Consider the following 16,840-nt stretch of genomic DNA (forward strand, 5'->3'; position numbering starts at 1 on the left):
AGTCCTGCTGTGCCTTTAGCCCACGTGAAGAATAACCAACATTTCCTGAGTGTTTACTGTGTGCCCAATACTGTACCAAGTACTTGGCGGGAACTAGTTAATCTTCATAAACCTTCATGAGGTAAGTGCTATTATTATTCCTGTTTCACAGATAAGAAAAAATAGGTTTAGAGGGATTAAAAAATCTGCCTAAAGCCCAAAAGCCCAAGTGGTGGAATCAAGATTCCAATCCTCCTTCAGTGTGACTCTGAACCTTCATTAATTCCTTCTCTGTTGCCTGAAATTCCAGTGTAAGATGCCACAAAGCATCCGTTGCTGGGGATTCTAGAGAGTTACAGTAGGCCTGTGAAACGTAGTCAGGGCCCTGTGACTCCTCCCCGTGAGTCTATCACATGCCCTGTATGTGGGACCACGGGGAGACCTACGGAGGGTGGAGAACTCCAGGTCCAACGTCCACCTGATGCCTCCATGGCTCTTTCCACCTGCCCTGACCTGCTTGGAGGCCTAGAAAAGGGGGGCCTTTTCCTTAGGCTGCTGAGGTGGGGGTGGTCTGCAGCCCTGAGTCATGTCCTCCCCCGCACCACCCTGGCCAGCTCCAGGCCTACCTTCCATGCCCCCCACGAGCTTCTCAGACGTGACACTCTGGCGGTCCTGGCCCTGGAGCCTCTTGAAATTTCTCCTTCGGAGCTGGGCAACAATCCAGCCACTCAGCAGGCTCACTGAGAGGGCAGAGGCAGGAGGATGGCCAGAGGAAGGTGGGGATCTGGTGAGATCAGTGACCCCTTTCCTTGGCAGAACTCCCTCCTTTGCCCACCTCCTAGGTCGGCTCATTCAATTGGCTCAAATTTTGAAGCTCCCTGGTGGGGGCTGGGGTGGGGGTCGGGTGGGGGTGGGGAGGGAGCTTAGGGTATCATCTAAGATGCCAGCACCGCCTCTGCTGCTTCCACCACTCGGGTCCCTTCCCAGCCAGAGACTAAGACCAGAGTGCTTGTGCCAGAGACCGGACCCGCTCTGCCATGCAGCTGGTGGGCTCACACACAGCCATGCCAGAGGCGAAGTCTCAAGCCTTTGCCCAGCTAGTTCTCAACTGGTTCTCAAGCAGGGTTTGCCTTGGACAGTTTCCCAGGCCCAGGCTCCTTCAAATAACTGTGAAATAGATTCCTTGTGGCTCTTGACCAACCTGGGCCCTGGAGGGACCCCAGGAGAACAGGAAGGCAAATTTCCTTGCAGCTGATTTATCTGCAGGTCAGACACTGCTCATGTCCCCTCCTGCTTTGATGTGTTCCGTCACGTGCCCAAAGAAACAGTACTGTACATGGTCAGCTGTCATAGATGAAACCACCCCACTGCCACCCCTTAGATTACGCATTTCACCCAACACCACCCTGTGCATCACTTTTACCAAGGGGGAAGCAGCAGAGAGTCCCGATGGTGACCCCAGAGCCAAATCCACTGCCTTCGAAATAGTCCCGCATGATGGAGGGAGCACAGGCTGGCAGGCCCTTGGTGCTGAGCTGTCTGGGCTGCGGGCAGGGGTCTCCTGGGGAAGTAGAGGAAGCTAGAGTCCTGGGGGGTGCTGGGCCAGAATCACTGAGGAGGTTAGGGTGGCAGAAAGGGTAGGGTGGGGGATCTCTGGGTAGCAGATGGGTGAGAGCTGCTTACCCCTGTCATTATACCAGGAATGTGGTGTTTGCCTAGTGGGGTAACAAGTGGGGTCAGAAACGAACCTCACCTCTCTCTCCCTCAGATGCACATATGTACACGCACACACACACGCACACACACACACACACAGCCCTTCCCTCGTCACTGCTGTGGAATGAGGATATCCTCACTGCACTGGGCCTTCCCGATATCCCACCCACCCCAGGCTCAGCCCGGCCGATGGGAGCCTTCCTCCCTAGGTCTCTCTGAGTCTCAGTCTTGCCCCCACTTGGGTACCTCCTGGGGTTGTGCGGAAGGGGACCTACACAGCCACATGCGGCCACCGTGGTGCCCGGAACCAAAGTTCCCAAGGGCAGAACCATGGCTCACTGACTCTTTGGAGTCTACTGCCGAGCCGCCCCTGAACCAGGCCCATGGCTGAGGCGGGATGAGACACCCGACTCCAGGCCCCTCCAAGCACCCCCTGGCCACTCACCCGAATGCCAGAAGAAGACACTGGGCTGCAGGGCACTGGGGTTCAAGTTGGTGAGAGCCACTAGGACATCCCGTAGGGAAGTGTTTCTGATCTCTGAGATTTCTTCCTCAGAGAACAGCCTGCAGGAGGGAGAGGCGGGGAGCTGCTGCATTGGGAGAGAGATGCCTGTTCTGGCCCGAGGACCCAGATGAGGAAAGAGACCCAGAGGGGCTGAGGAAGTGGGGAGGCCAGCTGGGACTCAAGGGCCCGTGGGGCTGCTGACATTACACGCAGAGGGCCTGGGGCCCAGGCCAAGGTAAGTCTGAGGAAGGGACCCAGGCAGGCCTTACCCATTGCTGGTGTTCTCAAACCAGTAGCGGTCGCCGTCCCGCAGCCTCACAAACTGGTTGAGGACAATAGCGCTAAAGAGGGGCCCGGGGTCCCCATGGCTCTCCAGGAGCCCCCCAGGGAGCAGCTCCAACCGGGACAGGTCCCGGTTGTACAGGGCAGCTGTGGACTCCAGCACCTGGGGCCAAGAAGGGACAAGAGTGAGTGCAAGGACCCGGCACCCGCCCTGGGGCAAGGGTAGTTCGCAGGGATCAGCCCCAGGGAGGATAATAATAAATGACAGTGACGATCCCTCACTTATTATGCCCCTGGCACCGCTCTGAGTGCTTTACACAAGTTAACTCATTTATGGGAACTCGCTCACAGATTCAGCTGCCTCTTGTAGAAAGTTGGAATAAAACAGGCAGCCAGTTCCCTATGTGGCTTGTTCTCAAAAAGATATGAAAGTTGAGGGTCAAAATCACTACAAAAATTGGAAAGGTTGAATGATGTGTAGAAAAGGTTTCTGTTCATTTTTTTTTTTAAAGATTTTATTTATTCATTTGACAGAGAGAGAGACAGCCAGCGAGAGAGGGAACACAAGCAGGGGGAGTGGGAGAGGAAGAAGCAGGCTCCCAGCGGAGGAGCCTGACGTGGGGCTCGATCCCAGAACTCTGGGATCACGCCCTGAGCCAAAGGCAGACACTCAACGACTGAGCCACCCAGGTGCCCCGAAAAGGTTTCTATTCTTGAGAGCTAAAAAAGTTTGTATAAATCAAATCCCTGCATAGACACTGCCTTTTGGAGACAGACTTCAACCTTCTATGAGCAGCATTTTCTACCTGACCTTGACTTTAGTTCTTTTCTCAGCAATGTAAACAAACATTTGCTCAGCTTAAATTCCAGCGAGGCCCAGGGGAGCTAAAGACTTGCTACTTTTGGTGCGCCTGGTGATTCCTACCTTTCTATTGACTGTATAAAGTTGATACGCCCCACGTGCATATTGCCTCTTCATCGGCCTTTCACTTCTCCACTTTCCAACAATCTTCTAAACAGGAAGGACGAAAGCAGTAAAACCAGCGTGCAATCGTAGAAACGCCACTATGCCAAGATGGTAAGGCCACCAAAACTGCTCTGTTGGCTGGCAGGCAATGCCACGTGGCCCAGGCGACAGCTCAGGGAGTAACAGTTGACTCCCCAAAGGCAGCCCGAGTGTCAGTGTATAAAAAAGTACAGCTTGTTCCTGGGTTGAGGACCTTCCACACCTGCTCAGATGGCTGTTGGGAAGAGTAAACGAGGTAATGCTTATTAAGTGCCTGGCGTGCAAGACATGCTCAACAAACATTTGCTGGATCTGCAGAGTCACAAGGTCTACTACCAAATCCTGCTGGTCTGGTAACTTCCATCCTCGTAGATGATATTGGGAAAAACCATGTGGGCGAGTCCCATCCCTCTCACCAAGGACTTGTCTCTAGTGTTTGTGCCTCACTGCCTTCCTTCCATGTCTTGGGCCAATGTGCCTTGGCCCTCCCACCCTGCCCTCTGCGTCCCAACCCCTCCTTATGGTGTGGTTGCTCTGGGAGAGTGCAGGGTTGATGTCCTGCCATCTGGTAATCGGAGGCAGACCCAGTGCTTCCCTGGCCTTGGTATAAGAGGGCAGGCCCAGATCCCAGCCCCTCTGCACACAGCCAGCCGGGTGGTCTGTACGGGAAAACTTCAGGGGTCCTGGCCAGAAATCTGGGGATGAAATAGCAGAGAATCTGAGGGAGCACCGGGCCACCACAGCTCCACTAGCCCAGGACCCAGTCTCCAACCAGCCCCAGGGGGGCCAGAATCACACAGAGGGAACCATGGTCAACAGGTGTCTGAGCAGTGAGAGAGTGCAGGCTCCCAGCCCTGGTCACTCCTCCTGGCCTGACACTGGAGCTCCAGCAGAATCCCCACCCAGGTGACAGCAGTACCCAGCCTGCAGGGACAGCCTCAGCGTCACCTAGCACATCCTCCACCATGACATGGTCCTCTCGCTCAGCGATCTGGGAGGCCATGCCCAGCAGCAGCGCGTCCACATCTTCAGCTCTTCGTAGATTTGGATGCTTTGGGAATGGGGAGAGAAGACGGGGTTGGAGGTTGAGCAGACAGGCTCTCCCCACACCACAGTCCATGCCCTGGAACCACCCAGTGCTGATGTTCCCTCTGAAACCAGCAGGCCATTCCTCCTCCATAGGTTGATTCCCCACTCGGGGTGAATGATGTCCCCATCCGAAGCTCATGCTGCTGAGAGCAGGTCTCCAGAACACACAAGGGATCTAAAACTTTACTTCTATTTTAGGAGACTTGACAGCATGATTGACAAAGGCACCAGAACATCTAGGTCTGGGTCCTTGCTCTGTTAGTGAACAGCTGTGTGACCATGGGCAACTCACAGGACCTCTCTGAAGAGAGATGTGTATATATATATATATATACACACACACACACACACACATATATATACACACACACATATATATACATATACACACACACATATATATATAACATATATATGTAAGTTAAAACATTTTTAAAGGATTTTTCATTGTTCTTTCGAAATTACTTATCTGTGGATAAGTCCATTGCTATGATTTCTTGGCTATTATTAGGCATAACCAAAAATTGTTTCAGAGTAAGAAAATCTAACCTATGAATTGTTTTTTCGTAAATATTTTATTTATTTATTTGACAGAGAGAGTGTGAGTATGAGCAGGGGGACGGGGCAGAGGGAGAGGGACAGGGAGAAGCAGACTCCCTGCTAAGCAGAGAGCCTGATGCGGGCTCAATCCTAGAACCTTGGGATCATGACCTGAGCCCAAGGCAGCTGCTTACCTGCCTGAGCCACCCAGGCGCCCCTAACCTATGAATTGTTTTTAAATTATAATGCAATTGTAAAAAATAAACTGACATGTTTTGTTCCATATACATTTAATTAAATTTTTTTTTTTACTTTAAAATTCCCTTTTCATTATTTTGGAGTCAAAATGTTTCTTCAGCTCTCACACTTCTTTTATTATAATTCCCCGCAAGACCTGGCTCCTCTGCTTACAGCTAAAAATGCCCCCAGTGCAGTGTCAAGACCTAAGGTTCAGACCAGCGGGCTTCGTGACTCATCCTCAGCCTCGATTAGCCTGTGTTTAATTGGGGAGTTAATATATACACCAGCTGTGGGAAAGTGGACATAAAGTGCTTAAAAATCACAATGATGTCTTTTTTAACAATTGTTCTTCCCCCTCCAAATTCACTGTTCCCTGGGGAAATTAGCACACTTCAGACTGATAATCCTTTCCTGAGGGCTCCTGAGGACAGATTTTTCTCAAATGACATCCCCACTCCTCCCAATACACAAACCTTTGCACTTTGCCCTCACCTCATGTAGCCGCCAGGAGGCACCTGGTAGAGAAGAATTGCTCAGAAGCGGCCAGGAACTCTGGGGAGATGCTGGGGTCCAGGAAAGGGCTGTGTCCTGGGGGAAGGGGAGAAGAGGGAGGATAGTAACACTTAGCCCTTAAACCACCCAGCCTCCTCCCCCCTCCCCCCCCCACACCCCTTCTCCCTGCCCCAAAAAACTCCTGCTAGCTTTCCCATTCTCCTTCCCCATCCCCTCACCTGCATACTTGGGGGGTGTTTTCTGCAGGAAGCTGGGCAGCCACTCATACAGAACGATGTTCTGAGGGTCAAGAGAGGGCAAAAGGGAGGCAAGGGCTGGAGCAGCCACGCTGGGAGGGGTCTGAGCCCAAGGAAGGCTTAGGTGGGAGATGAGGGCCAGGCAGGGGCAGTCACGAGGGGGGCAACTGCAACAGGACAGGTGCGGAGGCCTGTGCCCCACTAGGAACATGGGATGGGAGTGGGCTAATGACTAATAACCACAGCCCAGTCTCGTGTATAATAGCCCTTCGCCTGCTCCTCATCTTCGGGGTCCATTCCTAGCCGCTAGCTCCAGTTCTGGGGAGCAGTGTCCTCCTGGAAAAGGGCGTTTCCGGGGGCTGCTTGTGCGACGATGGAGGGCTCTGCGGGGCAGCGGCGTCTCCCGCGCAGCAGCCTGGGGGAGGGGGGAGGAAGGCGGGGAGGGAGGACGGAGAGAGGCCCAGTGACGGACCTGGTAGGTGGCGGTGACCCTCTCGCGCGCCTGCTGGAACAGCTCCTCGTCCCCCCATTGCGGGTGCTCGCGGGCCAGCCGCTGCGCGCACAGGTTGTGGTAGCGGCCCCACAGCAGGCCCGGCGCCTGCAGGAAGGGGTCGCGGTTCCCTCGCTCGGCCGCGAAGGCTGGACGCGACGCGGGGCCGCAGGGGAGGAGCTGGGCGGCGGCGCGACCGCGGGCAGCGCAACTTTGCCGTCCGCAGCCCGCCCCGCGCCCCGGCCGCCGCAGCCCGCCCCGCGCCGCCGCCCCGCCGTTCAGCCCCCGGGGCCGCGCTGTTCGGTGGCGGGGTCGGCCGCCGTCCCCACGAGCGGGGGGCTTTGTGCGTCGCGGGGAAGGCGGGGTCGGGCCCCGACGCCAGCTGCCCGCGGGAGAAGCTCCGCAGCGCGTCGCTCCACGAGGGCGAGGAGCCATAGATGGCGCTGCCGTCCAGCCGGCCCGTCACCTCGTTGGTCTGCGGGGGCACCAGGAGGGTGAGCCGGGGTGAGCCCGGGGTCGGGTAGCGGAGGCGGGTGTCGGTGGGCGAGGGGGTGGGAGTCTCTCCCCGCCCGGCCCGGCCCAGAACCCGGGACCCCGCCCGTCTCGTCTCACCAGGTCCCGGGGATTACTGGGGCTCTGTGCGGTCTCGGGGTCCCAGCAGCTCCTCTGGAAGGGGAGGACCACGTTCCCGCGCCGGTCAGGGTCGAACACCGGGTCCCCGGGCGGGATGTGGATGTTGAGAAACTCGGCTGGGCAGCCCGGGGTCTCCACGCTCACCAGGTCCGAGAGCACGTGGTAGCCTGTCCACAACGGGGGAGGGCGTGCAAGGACCAGCTAAGGACCACTCTCCCTTCAGCATCAGGTATCTGGACTCCCCGACTCCCTTTGAAGCTTCAAAAGATGACTCAGCCATTTTTGGCAAGTCCAAGTCTTGACCTCCTCCACCTTTCCCAGTGCTTTGTTACACCCTGGTCCAAACTGCTTTCGTTGCCGGTTTGGTCCTCTCCTTGGTAACTGGGAGGTGCCGGGTGAGTGTGCCTGGACAGTCAGGCTGGGAACACCTGCTCCAACATGCAGCTGGGAGCAGCCTGCCCAGAGAAACTGCCAGTCTCACTGCAACACCGGACACTGGGAATCAAATGTAGGCACCTTGGGTGGCCAGCAGGAGCCCAACATTCCTGTTGGGAGCCAACAACCCACAGTCACTGGGGTCAGACCACCCACCCTAGCACCCCCATTTTGACACCCCGGCCTCCAGCCCTCTTGTCAAAATCAGAACCCTGGCCTGAGACTGTCCCAGGAGTCACAGGGACCATGAGTGAAAACAGGGTCCACCAAGAGCCCCTGCCAGATTATTGTCAGGCTCCAGCCTCTACCTGTAGTCCCATCGGCAGCTCAGTGTGGGGCAAATTTATGCCTCCCCCACTCAGACTTTCTCCCTCTACTTTTCCTTCTCCAGAAAAAGAAATACAAGACATAGCTTTCTTGACTTAAGAAAAATCCTTTTAGGCCCCAGACATCTTGTGATTTATGACTACTCGCTCAAAGCACATTCTTGAGTTATCTTTGCAGGATTTAAACTTCTTTGAATATTCAGATATCAGATCGATTAAAGGCAGACAATTGATGCCAACCCTTGCTGGCCCTTGTGACTTCCATCAATTAAGACCTGGACTCCGTCATTCTATGATGACTTTAGCCTAAATTCTAGGCTGAATTCTCCATTGCACAAGTGCCTTCGTGAATCCATACAGACCCTTAGCTTAAAACTTCCCCAGTTTTGTTATTCGGGAACAGACTGCTTTGGGAAATATCCTCCATGTTTTCCCTTACTTGTTCCAAGTAAAACTCTCTAATCTTGGCTTTCCTGTGTCTTTTGGCTAAATACCCACCAAGAGGCAAATCCAGTTTTGGGTAAGAATACCCCATCCCATTGCCTGCCCCTTCATCTCTCACCCACATCTCTAAGACCCACCATCACTTCTCTCCCTCACTTCCTGACTCCCCCCTCAGACATAGAGGTGTCCAGCTGACCCTACTGGCCTCCCTCCCCCAGAGGTTGAGGCCCTCACCAAAGAAGACTCCCAGCACTGTTCGCTTTCGCAGCGAGGCCTGCCCTGCAGGGCCCCTCGTGGCAGTGTTGCTAAGGTCTCTGGGGTTGGGCAGCTGGGGTTCTCCCAAGGGCTGGTACACACCATCTGCATAGCTGGCTGGAACTAGGCGCTGGAGCCGAGAGCCTGGGGTAGGAGGGGTAGGAACAAAGATAAATCCTCAGTGGGGCTCCCTTACCTCCCCTCTCCCAGGCTTCCATCCATACCACAGATCCTAAAACCTTAAGAATGCATGAGCCTCCGCTGGTACCTGCCAGCCCTTGCCCCTTCGGGTAACCCTGCCCCTAGGCCTGTTTCCACTTGGCCCTCACCTACCTTTGCTGCCCCATCTGTGCTCCATGAGGTTGTGCCACCCATCAAATCGCTGCACCTCCCGGGAAATGGGGTTCTGAATTCCTGTGTGAGAACAGAGGGAAGGGGCAGCTGGGCAAGTCCAGGCATGAGAGGACAGGCAAGCCTGCAGGATATGCGTCTTGGTAGCCTGGCAAGGGGAGCAGCAGAAGGTGGAAACCCAGCACAGTGTGGAAGGTAGGCGGCGGAGGGAGAGAACCAAGGACAAAGTGATATCCAAACTCGAGCTCATTCTTCTAGCTGCTCAGTGGGGGAAACATGGCAGGGAGCCCTGAAGCAGTGGAGACAGGGGCAGTGTGTGCTGACAAATAACCTCAGAGAACAAGACAAAGCTGGAGAACAGTGGCGATGTGGAGGGGCATGCAGGAGCCTTCTAGTGCCCTCACCCCTCAGCTCCCTAGGGACAGGGCAGGACAGAAACCAGTCCCAGCCCTAAGATATACGGAGCAAGAGCCAGCCACTGCCCCAAAGCCAACCACTCTTCCACTCAGGAAAGGAGAGGTCATTCTGTGACCACTCCCTGGGTACGGGCAGTGTGGAGAGGGGCTTGGCCCTCTCCTGCTGAGCAGAGCCGCCCCCCCCACCCAGGGCAAGTGTGTGGGCCCTGGGGCTGTGGCTCTGCCGCCTGTTGCTATTCTGGTCTCTTTTCCAGTTTCTGGGGGGTGGGATCAGGGACTTCCTGGTCAAGGGAGAACCTTGCCTCCTCCTCCTTTGAGGAATCATGTTCCTCATGTAATTCCTCTTATTGACCCTATTATACTTTCCAAAAACTAGGATCTGGGAGGGAGCACTCAGTTGTTGAGGGAAGAACTCGGGCAGTGAGGGAAGAGGGAAAGGTTCAGAATCAGAGATGGAATGGAGGTCCTTCTGGTCAGCAGATCAGGTGACCAGTCAGATTCCATCTTCCAACTTACTCAAAAGTGCCCTGTGCCACATGGTATTTCAGATCCTTAGCCTGAGGCAGGTTAACCCCTAAAGGCAGAGCCTGAGGGAAGGATTTGAGCCACGTGGCTAACTGGGAGGTGGCCCAGGACGAGCTGGAGGAAGTGGGGAAGTAAGGCAGGGGCATCAATATGGGACTTGTCACGGAGTGAGTTACTGCTGAGGGCAACTGGGGCTCACTCCTGTTGGTGGCCTCTCGAAGACTGTATGGGCACACCTCAGAATTGCCTATTGAGCAGGGAGGAAGCCAGGGAATCTATCCACCAACTGGCTGAATGTTGCACTAGGGGCAGTAAGTGTCTTCCAGCCCTCAGGTGGAGAAGGAAGGAGAGGCAAGCAGGTACTGGAGGTAGGAAACTGTCAGGGTACGTAGAAACTGCCCGCCAGCTGCGGGTGAGCACAAGGTGGGCCGAGAGGATGTGGCACATGATATCTTCTTCAGGGACCCCACTAAGAGTTCCCACCCAACATTTCCGGTTCTTGGTTGGCCACAGTGTTCAGCTTCCTCTCTTCTCTTGCCACCTAGAAGTCCCCTAGGGTCAGGAACTGTTTCCACTCATAGCTGTATCCTCCATACCTAGCATGATGTGTGCGTCAAATCAGTGTCCAGTTAGGATTTACCAAATGAACAGATACCGCCATATTTGTTTCAGCTTCTCCATGGATTCTTTACTCCAACTGTTCTCCAAAGAGTGCCCTGCCCGTAAGATGGCAGTTTCCCTGCTGCCACTGACGGAGGCCAGGGCTGGCAAGGAATCCATTCCATGTCCCCACATTAACCACTTTTAACCCTCGCTCTGGATGCTGAGGCAGGAGGCCTCTGTGGCTGAACCGAGTCATTGCTCTGCTTCCTGCAAACTCCTGGCAGGAAGCAACCCTTTACTTTATGTGCCTTGGTAGGGTAAGGAGGCATCCTCACTTACACACCACACGACAGCTCTCGTGCTGGCCATCATACAAGTCTTAGAGCTGGTTGGCTCTCTCTGGGTTTCCAAAGATGAGCAGACTCACTGCTGCCCAGATGTCTGGCTGGTGCCTGGTCCTCAGGTAGGTTCATTCACCAGCTTTGTAGTGATGTAGAAAGAAGGCTCTTCTGTCAGCTTAGGATAAACTTAATCCTCTAAGCAGCGACTGAGCAAAAATTTCCATACAGGCAGGGTTTAGGGGCGGCCACCTGGTTCAAAGGGGGATCAGGGGACTTATATAGAGCTACCTTAATACGGCAAGAACCTCAATATCACGTGGGTGGTTTGTTAATTTTGGGCGGCTTAATGGAGGGGTCAGTAGATTACAGGAAGCTAAAGGACGCCATCACTTGCCCCCTAGTCCTTATGAACAAGATACACTATGATAGAATTGGGTGAATGTGACGGGTGAGGGGCAGAGCAAAGCCAGAGAAGGAGACCTGGATGTTTAGCCACCAAAAATTCATCTGACCTCTGCTAGTTTTGTTTTTAATAATGTGAGTGTTTTTGTAGGCAAACTGGGTTATATCTCTGTCAGAAAGAACAACCATCACTCTCGAGCTTGGATGAGTATCTTCTGTTTTGAGTCTTACAGTGTTCGATAAATCCCCTGGAGCAGTCCCTGCCATCCAGATCCTGACCTCCTCAGCTTCTGGCACTGGAGAGCCGTCTCCATCTGTCTAGCTGTGAAACCCTGTTTACCACATCATTAACTGATCAGCAGAGATTGCGGAATTTGTAAATCTCAGAGTTTCTCTGAATGAAAACAGACATTGTGCCAGAAATTCATTGTCAAAGAGGAACATCTAAAATTGGTAATTAGCAACTAAAAAAGAGGCCAGAGTGCCCATCTTAAACCAAGACTCTTCCTCACAGGATGGATGCGACTGGGTGAAGTAGTGAACAGAATTCTTTTCTATTAATAATATTTTTTTATTCTGTTAGTCACCATACGGTACATACCTCGTTTTTGATGTAAAGTTCCACGATTCATCACTTGCATATAACACCAGTGCACCATGCAATATGTGCCCTCCTTACTACCCATCACCAGCCCATCCCATTCCCCTACCCCCTTCCCCTCTGAAGCCCTCAGTTTGCTTCCCAGAGTCCATAGTCTCTCGTGGTTCATTTCCCCTTCTGTTTACCCCCCCCCTTCTTCTTCCCTTCTTCTCCTACTGATCTTCCTACTTCTTACGTTCCATAAATGAGTGAAACCATATGATAATTGTCTTTCTCTGCTTGACTTATTTCGCTTAGCATTATCTCCTCCAGCGCCGTCCATGTTGCTGCAAATGTTAGGAAATCGTTTTTTCTGATGGCTGAATAATATTCCATTGTATATATGGACCACCTCTTCTTAATCCAGTCACCTGTTGAAGGGCATCTCGGCTCCTTCCACAATTTAGCTATCGTGGACAATGCTGCTATGAACATTGGGGTCCATATGGCCCTTCTCTTCACTCCGTCTGTATCTTTGGGGTAAATACGCAGTAGTGCAATTGCTGGATCAAAGGGTAGCTCAATTTGTAACTTTTTAAGAGACCTCCACACTGTTTTCCAAAGTGCCTGTATCAACTTGCATTGCCACCAACAGTGTAAGAGGGATCCCCTTTCTCCACATCCTCTCCAACATTTCTTGCTTCCTGCCTTGTCAGTTTTTGCCATTCTGACCTGCGTAAGGTGGTATCTCAATGTGGTTTTGATTTGAATTTCCCTGATGGCTAATGATGTTGAACATTTTTTCATGTGTCTGTTAGCCATTTGTATGTCCTCATTGGAAAAGTGTCTGTTCATATCTTCTGCCCATTTTTTGATTTGATTATTGGTTTCCCGTGTATTGAGTTTGAGCAGTTCTTTGTAGATCTTGGATACTACTCTTTGATCTGGAGTGTCATTTGCAAATACCTTCTCCCATTCTGTGGGCTGCCTCTTAGTAGTTTTTTTTTTTTTTAACTGTTTCCTTGGCTGTGCAGAAGCATTTTATCTTGAAAAAAAATATTATTAATTAAAAAAAAAGAAAAGTAAAGATGAAGAACGTAGGTTCGAAGGAGAGCAGTAAGTAATCTGTAGAGAGCTGTTATGGCCAAAATGATTCAGAAGAGCCTTTAATTTAGATGTGACGGTTTATATTTAAATGTTGCTTGTGATTCTGAAAAAAGAATATGGTATGGAAAAGTATGGATTAACATGTGATTTTGTTGTTTACTGGAAACGAAAACTTTTTGCTGAGAAGTTATTATTCAATAAATATTTAATCTGTGTTTTATCTTACAAAAAAAAAAGAATTCTTTTCTACTATATGTGCACTTGGAAGTGGAATCATGTCCTTTCACAAGAAACCTAGGTTTTAAAACACAAAAGATGTTATGTCTTTGTGGGATTGGAAACATGTAAGTCTTCCTATGGTGAGGGGCTGAGTCAGTGGCAGATATGAGGTGTCCTGTGGGTTGATTTATTTTTTGCTAACCTCTAAACAGCCAACACAGAGATGCCTTTTTTCACACAGATCAGTCCCCGAAAGTCCTCAAGAGTGTTTTGTGACCTGAAATCTGGCCGTTTCTTTTTTTTTTTTAAGATTTTTAAAAAATTTATTTGTTTGACAGACACAGCCAGCGAGAGAGAGAACACAAGCAGGGGGAGTGGGAGAGGAAGAAGCAGGCTCATAACGGAGGAGCCTGATGTGGGGCTTGATCCCATAACGCCGGGATCACGCCCTGAGCCGAAGGCAGACGCCCAACCGCTGTGCCACCCAGGCTCCCCATGAAATCTGGCCGTTTCTAATATTGCGCCAGTCTTTGAATATCAGTGTCGATGACTACGAACTACATCATACCAGTTACGTGTCCCTTTTTGAAAGAAAATTATCGTAGCTCAAACATAACCTTACAATTTCAGATATCCTCAGAGTGGGTAACCAAGGCAGGAAACCATGCCATGTATAGAACAATTCCGACTTCAAATACTCCATCCCTTTGTCTCCATAAATCACTGAAACATCTCAGAAATCCCAACATTCCAAATCCAGATAGTAAACCTTAAAATAAGCCTGTAAACATTAGAATAACTGTATTCAAATGTCACATCAGACCAACAATGGAGTCTATGATTTATTGTAAATCATGTGTGCGTTAGCCCGTCCTCTTTATTTATTACTGCTGTGTTTACTTCATGCATCTGGGCTTTGTTTTTTGAGTCATAAAGCTCATCAACATCTCACTGCTCTAAATACCTGTTCAATTGTGACTACGAATTGCATATGAGTTGGTGCCGATGTGCTAAGCATGACAGAATTTCTGAGTCTTTTGTACATAGTTTAAATTGAAGAAGGTTTCAATATGATTTAATTATAAGGCATTATATTAGTGTCAAAATGAGTGCAAAGGACAGAAGAGAAAGTGTTCTAGGGTAGCTTTATGGAAGGAATACATCTGTGTTAAAGAAGAAATGACACCGAACTTGATAGATAAAACTGCCAATCTCATGGCAGTTGACTTGGCTCTTCATATTCTAGCTAAAGACATTCAGTGAACAGTCAGCCCTGCTACCTCAAGAGCTGCAGGGATGGCATTTCTTAAAGCAGTGCCATCCAGCTGCCTCAGTTTCCCAGGTGACAATGAGTGGTTGGAGTGTATTTGTCCACGTTCCGCTCTGTGCACATCCACACAGCATCGCCTCTGCTCTCCCCTCTCCACTTCTCCCCACACCCCCTGCCATTTCATCTCCTTGACCCAGTCCCCTCTCCTCTCTCCTCAGAATCCTCCAACAACTTCCCATTGCCGAAGAAAATGGTTTGCGCTCCTTAGGCTGGTGAGCTCGAAACTGCTACCCAACATCCATTCTTCCTTCATGTCTTAGGACACTGATTTTATTCCAGGAAGAAATGCCCCGCTAGAAAAGAGCACTGACCAGCCTCCCTTGCAGCCAGGGGTGGTCTCAGAGCTGTATGTGGAATCCCTGGGGCTTCCTTAAGAAAACTCTCGTAGGGGAGCTAACTCACCTGAAGAGGCATGGCCTATCATCCTTTTGCTTCTCCTTCTCAGGATCAGACCTACAACATGGACAAGATGGTGGGGGCGCCTACTGCCAACAGATAGCCTCAAGGGTGGAGAATCAGAAAGGTAGATGGAGCCTGGGTTCCCGAAGCTGTCATACCAGTTCTAGAGAGCCGACCTCCTGACTTCTTATCCATGAGAGAGTTATCACCTAATATACTGAAGCTACAGAATTTGGATCTCTGTCACAGTGGCTGACCCAATTGCTAATGGATACGGTTGGCATTGAAGGGTCTCCATACTTGGCTCCCATCTTCCCTTCCAGCTTTTGTGTCACTTATTTCTCAGTCCTGCCTCAAGATAATACCAAACAGACAATTATCTTGGACTCCTGCCCAGATTTGCCAGCATGCCACTTCCGGTGACTTTCTACTTCCTCCCAGATGGTCTACGATCAAGCCTGATTGCTCCTTCCACCCAGCCTTTTAACACGATTTAGGGCAGGATCTCTGACAGCAGACTCTCTGGTTCTACCTCTTACTATTATCCTTGAGGTCTTCTTGAGCAACTTATGGGGCAATGGAAGTGTCAGACTCTTTACAAGGAAAGAAATCATACTAATTAGGAGAGTAGACAGTGGTCTGAACTCAGAAACCCAGACAAGGGTTGATAAACCCATTTCCATGAGGCCCTGGAACTATGCTTGAAAAAAATTTTAGGAGACCTACTCCATTTCTCTGCTTGAGTTCCCTTTCCACAAAGTGGAGACTGATGGTTTATTAAGATTTGGAAACGATAGGAGAAACAAAGGGCACTTTTTAAGGTTCAAAAATGTTTGTTTCAGCCCAACAGCATACGTGGTTATGAATGCCTTAAAAACCATCCAGGAACTGGTAAGAGAACCTAAACTCGAATGTTTTCATGGAAGTTAGCCTGTAATTTTCCTGTTAACATGGATAATTTATTCACTCCGGCCTGTGCTGAAATAGTCACGCCCACCTCTGTGTATGTTGCCAGGATCCGGCTTATTGCACTTTTAAGTCCCCAGGCTTGTTTTCTTCATTTGCTCTAATACGAGAACAGATAAACCAGGGGGCAGTGATACGTTTTTCATTTGGTGGATTTTAAAAAGCTTTCTAATGATCTTCAGAGTATATGCACCAGGAATCAGGACAGGTGGACAGGCCCTGTTCAGGGCTGGGAGGTGGGGTCTGGCCTCAGCTCCCTCTGGGCACCTGGCCGGTCACGCCCTTGCTCCATTCCTGGACACGGTGATGGAGCGCTTAGCTGCGCTGGGCTTGTCAGCTTCCTTCCGGAACGTGGACCTTTATTTTAAAGATGTGATACTTTGAAGATATGATCTCGGTCACCAGGAAGAGAAAGCTCTTTCACAAACAATATGATTGGAGCGACTCCTCCCAGAGCCCCTGGTCAAGAAGTCAGGCTGTAGCTGCTAACCGTAGTCTGTCTGAGCTCCCACCTGCTAAGAAAACCCCTTCTCAAAGAGACAAAAGCTGCTTTAAAGGAAAATGAGGCTATGGGTGAATCAGCACTCTAGGTGAATGGCTACAGCCTCTATTTCCTACGAAAAATGAAGGAAAAGCAGGAATTCAGTTGGATAATTCATAGGTGAAGGAGATTAAGAGGTCGCTTGTGATGAGCGCTGAATAATGTAAACTGTTGATATTGTACCCCTGAAACTAATATGACACTACATGGTAACTACGCTTGAATAAGAATTATTTTTTAAGATTTCATTTATTTATTTGTCAGAGAGAGAGCGCGCGAGCACAAGCAGGGGGAGTGGCATGCAGAGGGAGAAGCAGGCTCCCCTCTGAGCGAGGAGCCCGGTGCGAGACTCGATCCCAGGACTCCGGGAT

General features: G+C 51.0%; 1 protein-coding gene across 1 annotated transcript in view; it reads right to left on the minus strand.

Moving 5' to 3' along the window:
- Positions 1 to 14,987, minus strand: part of LOC130543918 (dual oxidase 1-like) — a 33,056-nt gene extending 18,069 nt beyond the window's left edge. Inside the window, 15 exon segments of the mRNA XM_057313046.1 lie at positions 606 to 719; positions 1,403 to 1,540; positions 2,141 to 2,259; positions 2,470 to 2,645; positions 4,408 to 4,522; positions 5,850 to 5,874; positions 5,877 to 5,945; positions 6,089 to 6,149; positions 6,579 to 6,751; positions 6,877 to 6,948; positions 6,951 to 7,071; positions 7,209 to 7,396; positions 8,669 to 8,833; positions 9,023 to 9,103; positions 14,966 to 14,987. Coding sequence (XP_057169029.1) covers positions 606 to 719; positions 1,403 to 1,540; positions 2,141 to 2,259; positions 2,470 to 2,645; positions 4,408 to 4,522; positions 5,850 to 5,874; positions 5,877 to 5,945; positions 6,089 to 6,149; positions 6,579 to 6,751; positions 6,877 to 6,948; positions 6,951 to 7,071; positions 7,209 to 7,396; positions 8,669 to 8,833; positions 9,023 to 9,103; positions 14,966 to 14,987 — 1,639 coding nt within the window.
- Between the last annotated feature and the right edge of the window lie 1,853 nt (positions 14,988 to 16,840).

The sequence above is a fragment of the Ursus arctos genome, unplaced genomic scaffold (genome assembly GCF_023065955.2).
Source record: "Ursus arctos isolate Adak ecotype North America unplaced genomic scaffold, UrsArc2.0 scaffold_16, whole genome shotgun sequence".
Taxonomy (NCBI): Eukaryota; Metazoa; Chordata; class Mammalia; order Carnivora; family Ursidae; genus Ursus; species Ursus arctos.